The sequence below is a fragment of the Acipenser ruthenus genome, chromosome 10 (genome assembly GCF_902713425.1).
Source record: "Acipenser ruthenus chromosome 10, fAciRut3.2 maternal haplotype, whole genome shotgun sequence".
NCBI classification, from domain to species: Eukaryota; Metazoa; Chordata; class Actinopteri; order Acipenseriformes; family Acipenseridae; genus Acipenser; species Acipenser ruthenus.
Window position 1 is genome coordinate 26,640,270 of NC_081198.1, and position 9,135 is coordinate 26,649,404.

Consider the following 9,135-nt stretch of genomic DNA (forward strand, 5'->3'; position numbering starts at 1 on the left):
TATTGGCGATCCAATACAAACTGCCAATAAAGCCAAAATAAATTCCACTCCAAAATGTCCCTTTATACAGTATGTCAAAGAAAATATTAAATGAAGGTTAGGGCGTCCGGGTTTGTTAATTCTTGCCACCCAGACACAGATGCCAATTCCCGGACTGTCCGGGTCAAACCCGGACAGGTGGCAACCCTAAGCTGAAGAGACTTTGGAAGCTGTATCAATTATATTATATTATTATCTTATGTGATTTATTAATTTATAAAATACATTATTATTATTATTATTTTTTATTTTTTACAGGTTTTGAAGAATAAAATAACCACACAACATACAGATGGGGATGTCTGTTTCAATGACCTGTTTATTCCATCCCACATAATTGTTAGGCTACTTAATTGTTATCACAGTAATCAGAAAAAAATACAATGGCTTTCATAGGGCCCTGATCCCTGGAGGCAAGTGACCTGACTAGCAGTGGTCCTTAAGCACTTCGAGTTGAACTACCCCCAGTCTACTTTCTACCCTTAACCCCATGACAGCGCAAAAGTCAATGCAGCATTCTCTGGGGGTCCCCAGCCAAAATCGGCATCTTGGTGTGGGTGGGATTTGAACCAGGCATGCAGGGCTCACCAAACACAAGTTTAAAATACTTTTATTAAACAAACATATTGGGAGTTTATGCAGGAATACATCCTTTAATATACTAGTGAATCAAAGAAACAGGTTCTCACCGTCCTTGGATGGTCCCGGCTGGTCGTGCTCCCTGCGGTGTTGACAGAAGATCTTGGCGTTCGCGGTGACAAAGTCACAGCAGTGGCAGTGGAAGGGGAAGTGGCCGCGCCGGTGTGCCTCCATCTCCTCAGCATTGCGGAAAGCCAGTCGGCAAGTGCGAAAGGAACAGGGAACCGGCACTAGCGAGTGGACAGAGCGCATGTGCTTCTGGTACTGCCGCCAGTCTGGAGTGTGAAACATGCATCCTGGTTCAGGGCAGGACAGCAGTCTGCTTGGGACAGCACGGTGTGCACGGAAGTGTTTTTTCAGGGAATTGGGGAGGGGGAAGATCTCAGCGCACAGCGGGCACATGTAACGCACTGTTATGGACTCCTCTGACAGTTCCACTGCCATTAAGAGATTCTGGAGGACAGGCTCAGGGCATGTGTGGGAAGAGACCAGGCTGCGGTCAGGGAAATTCTGGTTGCACTTCTGGCAGGGGTACAGTCTTTCAGTCTCCACCAATACTTCTGCAGTCTCTGTGAAGAGAGGCAAGTACAAACTATCAGTATTCGGTGAGCAGTGGGTGTAATAAGAGACTTTACTTTTTAATACATCTTTGTCATATATATATATATATATATATATATATATATATATATGCCTTACAAGCATACACAGGGAGTTCCTTGCGGAGTCCAGGCTCACACAGAGAGTCCTTGCGGAGTCCGGGCTCACACAGGGAGTCCTTGCGGAGTCCGGGCTCACACAGGGAGTCCTTGCGGAGTCCGGGCTCACACAGGGAGTCCTTAGGGAGTCCAGGCTCACACAGGGAGTCCTTGCGGAGTCCGGGCTCACACAGGGAGTTCCTTGCGGAGTCCAGGCTCACACAGAGAGTCCTTGCGGAGTCCGGGCTGACACAGGGAGTCCTTGCGGAGTCCGGGCTTACACAGGGAGTCCTTGCGGAGTCCGGGCTCACACAGGGAGTCCTTGCGGAGTCCGGGCTCACACAGGGAGTCCTTGCGGAGTCCGGGCTCACACAGGGAGTCCTTGCGGAGTCCGGGCTCACACAGGGAGTCCTTGCGGAGTCCGGGCTCACACAGGGAGTCCTTGCGGAGTCCGGGCTCACACAGGGAGTCCTTGCGGAGTCCGGGCTCACACAGGGAGTCCTTGCGGAGTCCGGGCTCACACAGGGAGTCCTTGCGGAGTCCGGGCTCACACAGGGCGTCCTTGCGGAGTCCGGGCTCACACAGGGCGTCCTTGCGGAGTCCGGGCTCACACAGGGCGTCCTTGCGGAGTCCGGGCTCACACAGGGAGTCCTTGTGGTCAGGGCTCACAGTTCTTTCCAGCAGTCTATTCCCACTGCAGTTTCATTACCTCCATCTCTTCCCAAGATGGGATCACTAGGATGGGTTTCCACTGCGCCGCTCCCTTCTCTTTCCTCTTCAGTGTCTACATGAAGACTGGCTGCACTGCTTTCCATCTTGCCTGAGATTTTTACCACGTCTCCCTGGGCAGTCAGGTTACCTATTGTGGAACAGGCACACCACTACAGTGAAGCAGAAGGCTTCAGCAGAGAGCATGTCCCATAAGAACACGATTCAGAATGTGCTCTTCTGTCTCCACTCTGATATTCTGTGTACTTCTGCTGTTATGGGGGGGGAAGAAAAAAAAAAAAAAAAAAAGAAAAGTTAAGAGATATGCTGGTACATACATAGTGCTTGGAAATTCTGGCCTGTGATTGGTTAAAACCTTAGCACAGGAGCAAAAATAGATTTAACTATTGCCCTCACATCCTGAAATGCTGGTGACCTGTTGAACTTTTAGTTTCGCTCTGTGAGCAAAGTGTTTTGGTTGAATATTTTATTTATTTTTGTTCTTTAAAAAAAGAAACGGCGCCGCAGCGTCTTTCTGCACTGCAGTATTTTGAGTTTGTTTTGCAGTATTTTGAGTTTGTGTTCTTCCTGCATCTGGCCTGACGTCACCACTCCTCCAACCCTGTCACAATCACAAAGACTTAACTACAAAGCTTTTTTTTTTTTTTTTTTAATTGTAGTATATGTATTCACAGGGATGTAAGGGCTAAATAAACGTCAGTCAGAGCGTTCTGTTCATTAGGGATGTTTGCTTTTTACTGCATTCAGTAACTCCATCCACAGTAATTTTGGAATGTTGTCATTTCAAATGGTGACGTATTGAACGTGTTTATTGTGGTACGGCAATTTTGTTTGGCATAATTATTTACCGGCCCCAGTGTCAATCTTTCTGTTGCACCAGTTAAAAAAAATATTTGGAGGCAATTGCAGGCCTCCAAATATGCAGTCTTCCCAGCGACAGCGTGTGGAAGCGACAGCGTGGGAGAAGTACGAGTGGACAAGTACAACGCAGTTAGAAGCAGTTGAAAGCAGGTTGACAGTTGCAGAAGCAAAACTAAACTACCAAAAAAAAAAAAAATGGTCAAGCCAGTAATCTGTGCCAACTGCATGATGTAGGAAATCCGAGAAAACCCAGCAGAGCTCAACCAAGTGTGTGTAAAGTGCCGCACGATCCAGGACTTGCTTCAACGATTAGGCCTGCTAGAAAAGGAGCTGGAGGAAATGAGACAGCAACAGGAGCTTGAGGAGCTGACACACCCACAATTCATGGAAGTCTGCACCCCTAGCAGACTGAAAGCCACCAGGGAGATGGAAGAGAGTCGAAACAGCTGGGTTCAGATAGGCAGAAGCAGGGAAAAAAAGAAACTTCGTCAAACACAACCACCAGAAATCCAGACATCCAACACATTTGAGCCACTTCAACATTTAGATGAACAAAACAAACATCAAGAGAACGAAAGAAACAACATCCAAGACCCTATACACAGTGCTGGCCAGGCAGCAAAAAAAAGGGAGGTCATGATTGTTGGGGACTCCATATTGAGAAACACAGCAAGTTCAGTTCGCAGTTTGGACCCCCTTACTACAACAGCATGCTGCCTTCCAGGAGCCTTTGTCAAGCACATCACTGAGAACGTGGACAGGCTACTAGAATGAACAGGAGACGACCCGGTAGTAGTCATCCACATCGGTACAAACAACATTGGAAGAGACAGACCAAGATCCATGCAAAACAAATTCAGAGAGCTAGGAAGGAAATTAAAAGACTAGACCAAAACTGTGGTATTTTCTGGGATACTGCCGGCACCTTGCAAAGGACCATATGGACAGCTGGAAATACAAAATCAAAATGCATGGCTGAAATCGTGGTGCACACAGGAAGGCTTCACCTTTCTTGAACATTAGAGCACATTCTACAACAAGGACTATCTATATAGGTGGGACGGACTGCACTTAAACAGAAAGGGAACCAATCTACTCGGAGATAGGATCCTTCAGGAGGTCTAGAAGCATTTAAACTAGAAAGGAAGGGGGGAGAAAACAAAAAAAAAAAGAAGGGAGACCACATCAAAACAAGGGCAACAACTCAGGTAAGACAACTATTAAATGTATTTATCTTAATGCTAGAAGTCTCAGAAACAAAATGTTAGAACTTGAAGCTACTGCACTAACAAGTAACTACGATGTGATAGGTGTTACAGAAACTTGGTTGTCTGAGAGTGATGGTAACGAATATAATATTAGTGGGTACACACTATATAGGAAAGACAGGCAGGACAGAAGAGGCGGAGGGGTAGCGTTATACATAAGAAATAATCTGGAAGCCCAGGTGTTAAATCAGGACAAAGAAAACAATGCAGAATCAATATGGGTCAGAATAATGGACACAAATTCAAAGGGCATAATAACAGTAGCATGCCATAGACCGCCAAATTCAGACGCTGAGCAAAATAATCTGTTATACAATGACATTCAAAATGCGTGTAGAAAAGGAGAAGCCATACTAATGGGGGATTTCAACTTCCCCCATATAAAATGGGAAAACCCAATGGGGGGCACGACGGACGAAATTGAAATAGTGGAAATGACAAATGACTGCTTCCTAACGCAATTTGTCAAGGCACCGACTAGATGGGAGGCATGCCTTGATTTAGTCTTTTCAAATAATGAAGATAGAATAACTAAAACAGAGGTCAGAGAGCCACTGGCAAACTCAGACCACAACATGGTCTCATCTGAAGTATTTTTTAAAACCCCAAAAGTAATGACTAAAGCTAAGGTTTACAATTTTAGAAAAGCAAACTATGAAGGTATGAAACAGAGACTAACAGAAGTAGATTGGAGTAAAATAGAGAAAACATGCACAGAAAAAGGATGGCTGTTTTTTAAAAATGTAGTACTAGAGGCGCAAAACAATTACATCCCAAAAGTAGACAAATCTAAATCTAAAACAAAATGGCCAAAATGGTTTAATAGATCAATTTTAAAAAAAAAATCAGCAAAAAAAGGCACTTTAAAGGGACCAAAAACAAAGTACACAGAAAGAGTACTTGGAACTGCAAACACAAGTCAAAAAGGAAGTTAGAAAGGCCAAGAGAGAGATAGAAATCAATATTGCTAAGGGGGCTAAAACCAATTCCAAAATGTTTTTCCAATATTATAACAACAAGAGAACATTCAAAGAGGAGGTTAAATGTCTAAGAGACACAAATGGCAAAATCATAGATGAAGAAAAAAAAATAGGAAATATATTAAATGATTACTTTTCACAGGTTTTTACAAAGGAGGACACGGACAACATGCCCCACATGTCGACCTGTTCCTGTCCAATTTTAAATAACTTTAGCATAACAGAGGCAGAAGTGTTAAAGGGACTAGGAGCTCTTAAAATAAACAAATCCCCTGGGCCAGATGACATCCTCCCAATAGTACTCAAAGAAATGAAAGAAGTTATTTACAAACCGCTAACCAAGATCATGCAACAGTCTCTTGACACAGGGGCTGTACCGACAGACTGGAAAATAGCAAACGTAATACCGATCCACAAAAAGGGAGACAAAACCGAACCAGGTAACTACAGACCAATAAGCCTGACTTCTATTATATGTAAACTATAATAAGATCCAAAATGGAAAATTACCTATATGGTAACAATATCCTGGGAGACAGTCAGCATGGTTTTAGGAAAGGGAGATCGTGTCTAACTAACCTACTTGACTTCTTTGAGGATGCAACATTGAAAATGGATAACTGCAAAGCATACAACATGGTTTATTTAGATCTCCAGAAACCTTTTGACAAAGTCCCGCATAAAAGATTAATTCTCAAACTGAACGCAGTAGGGATTCAAGGAAATGCATGCACATGGATTAGGGAGTGGTTAACATGTAGAAAACAGAAAGTACTGATTAGAGGAGAAACCTCAAAATGGCGTGAGGTAACCAGTGGTGTACCACAGGGATCAGTATTAGGTCCTCTGCTATTCCTAATCTACATTAATGATTTAGATTCTGGTATAGTAAGCAAACTCGTTAAATTTGCAGACGACACAAAAATAGGAGGAGTGGCAAACACTGTTGCAGCAGCAAAGGTCATTCAAAATGATCTAGACAGCATTCAGAATTGGGCAGACACATGGCAAATGAAATTTAATAGAGAAAAGTGTAAAGTATTGTATGCAGGCAATAAAAATGTGCATTATAAATATCATATGGGAGATAATGAAATTGAATAAGGGAACTATGAAAAAGCCCTAGGAGTTTATGTTGACTGAGAAATGTCTTCATCTAGACAATGTGGGGAAGCTATAAAAAAGGCCAACAAGATGCTCGGATATATTGTGAGAAGTGTTGAATTTAAATCAAGGAAAGTAATGTTAAAACTTTACAATGCATTAGTAAGACCTCACCTAGAATATTGTGTTCAGTTCTGGTCACCTCGTTACAAAAATGATATTGCTGCTCTAGAAAGAGTGCAAAGAAGAGCAACCACAATTATCCCGGGTTTAAAAGGCATGTCGTATGCAGACAGGCTAAAAGAATTGAATCTATTCAGTCTTGAACAAAGAAGACTACGCGGCGATCCGATTCAAACATTCAAAATCCACCAGGGGTCACAAATGGAGATTAGATAAAGGGGCATTCAGAACAGAAAATAGGAGGCACTTTTTTACACAGAGAATTGTGAGGGTCTGGAACCAACTCCCCAGTAATGTTGTTGAAGCTGACACCCTGGGATCCTTCAAGAAACTGCTTGATGAGATTCTGGGATCAATAAGCTACTAACAACCAAACGAGCAAGATGGGCTGAATGGCCTCCTCTCGTTTGTAAACTTTCTTATGTTCTTCTTATGTTCTTATGCTAAAACCCTTCCTTTTTATAATATCTGCCCTTACCCTGGCACCACAGCAGTTGGATATGTGACGGACTCCTGTATATGATGATAAATTACTAAAATGAATACATTAAAAATATGCGTTCGGTGAAATTTGTCATGTGAACGTCTAGCATATTATTCAACGTTTAACCACTTCTTTGGAGTTTACACACATTATATATATATATATATAGGGCTGCTCCGATTAACAGATTAATCAGACCAATTAATCAACTAGAGTTTAATTGTTTTTACAATTTAATCGTAAAGAATTTTACTTCTGTATATAAAATAAAATTGACCAATAGAAGATCTGCATTTTCTCCACGACAGTCCAATCATAAGTGAGCGGAGGCGGGACATAAACAGTTGAAGGTATTCTCATTCTGACCCATTAATTCTGACCCATTAATGGGTATTCTGACCCATTAACCCCAGTGGATGTTATATTATGCACTTGCAAATGCTTTTGTACTTTACTGCCTGGGGCTAAAGCTTTTTTTATGTCTGTGACTCATATTGATTTGTATCAAATTAGCTTTATGCTGGGCTTGTTTGTATCCGAGTATCTCATAGGGAGCTCAAAGCAACCCACGAACACAAATGAGTGAGTCTCAACGGGGCTAACAGACCATCCTGTAATGTATAAACTATCCTGAGAGTGCAGAAAATATAAACCGTGTTCACAGCGCTGTATTGGTGCATAACCGTAGAACTGTATGAAAACAATGTAGGCTATGTAATAACCGCAGACAGATAAACACACTGATGACGTTTCTCACATTTTTATATGGCAGCTCTACAATCGGGAGAATATATATTTTTCCCTCCATAATGAATTATAAAGTGCAACATTTTTAAAAAAAAAATGCAATTCTCAAGTCTGCAAAACATAGAAGTCCCTAATTTTGGTATGAATGGAAATGGAATTCCAAAATGGTTACCTTGCACAGGCATGATGGAAAATACTGTACAGTGACTGCATCTGTATTTGTCACCGCCTTTTTTTAATTTTCTGTGCAAACTCCATGGCCGAACATGTATTTAATAAAAATAAAAAGTGCTCAGTTCTTCTCAGTGCTGTGAAAGAACAGGCTGGAAATGCCCGCTCCGCGCTCCGCTCCAGCAACTACCCCGCTCCACTGCCCGTGGTCATGAATATCGGAAGTGTGGACTGATATTTTTTTTCTAACCAGTTCCCGTGAACTGGTTTGAATCCGCGCCTGGAACATTGAAATGATATATCACAACTAATCATGCCTTTTCATATAATGTACAACCCCAATATGTAAAATCACCCCTAAATGTAAACGTTATACCCCTAAATGTAAAAATGATCTTTGCCCCTAAATGTAAAACAACGTCAAAACTATGACCAACTCTCAACTTGAACGCGAACTGCTATAACAAAAAAAAAAAAAAAAAAAAACTTTTTACATGGGGGGGTAGAGGGAGTGTGTTTCACATATAGTGGTAACTTTTTACATATGGGGGGTATTTTACATATAGGGGTAACTTTTTACATATAGGCATAGATGTTTTACACATTGTGAGTTATTACATTGAGTGGGAGGTTATTACATATAGGGGTAGATGTTTTACACATATCAGCAGTTTTTTTTTTTTGTACAACCTAAATATGCAAAATCACCCTAAATGTAAAAAAAAAAAAAATACTAAAATGCAGTTATACTTGGTCAGTCACACTTGATAAGCCCATGAAATCCTCTAAAACACACAATCAATGTAGTACCAACCAGGATTGAGATTCTGATCATCCCCCACTGGAGCCACGCCCGGCACCACGTTGGTGTTTTAACATTGCTCTTAAACTCAACACAGCCCCACTCTTCCTTCCTGCTACCCAGAGTAATCTGTTTACTGATCCCAAGGATTCACTATTCTGTTTTCTATTACTGGCTTCTATATTCTGTTTAATTAACAATTAAATATATATATTTTTTATTATTATTAGTTTAGATTTTATCAACACATTATGACTTTTAAAATAGATGGGTTAAAAAAAAAACACACTACTTATTTATCATTAACAATAATTACATCAGCATTGAACTCTGTGCAGCTACATCATAACTGCATAGATTAAAAATAAATAAAAAAAACATTTTAAATGCATATTTGCATGATACAAAATGTTGTTTTTTTATTATTAAT

General features: G+C 41.3%; 1 protein-coding gene across 2 annotated transcripts in view; it reads right to left on the reverse strand.

The window, feature by feature from the left end:
- Positions 1-9,135, reverse strand: part of znf142 (zinc finger protein 142) — a 37,051-nt gene that overhangs the window by 26,248 nt on the left and 1,668 nt on the right. The window contains exons 2-3 of one of the 2 annotated variants that reach the window (XM_059031985.1): positions 2,086-2,356; positions 729-1,247 (exon numbers count right to left, since the gene is read on the reverse strand). In XM_059031985.1, coding sequence (XP_058887968.1) covers positions 729-1,247; positions 2,086-2,191 — 625 coding nt within the window. In that variant the 5' untranslated portion in view covers positions 2,192-2,356. The remainder of the gene's footprint in view (positions 1-728; positions 1,248-2,085; positions 2,357-9,135) is intronic. The other variant, XM_034924096.2, reaches the window with a different exon arrangement.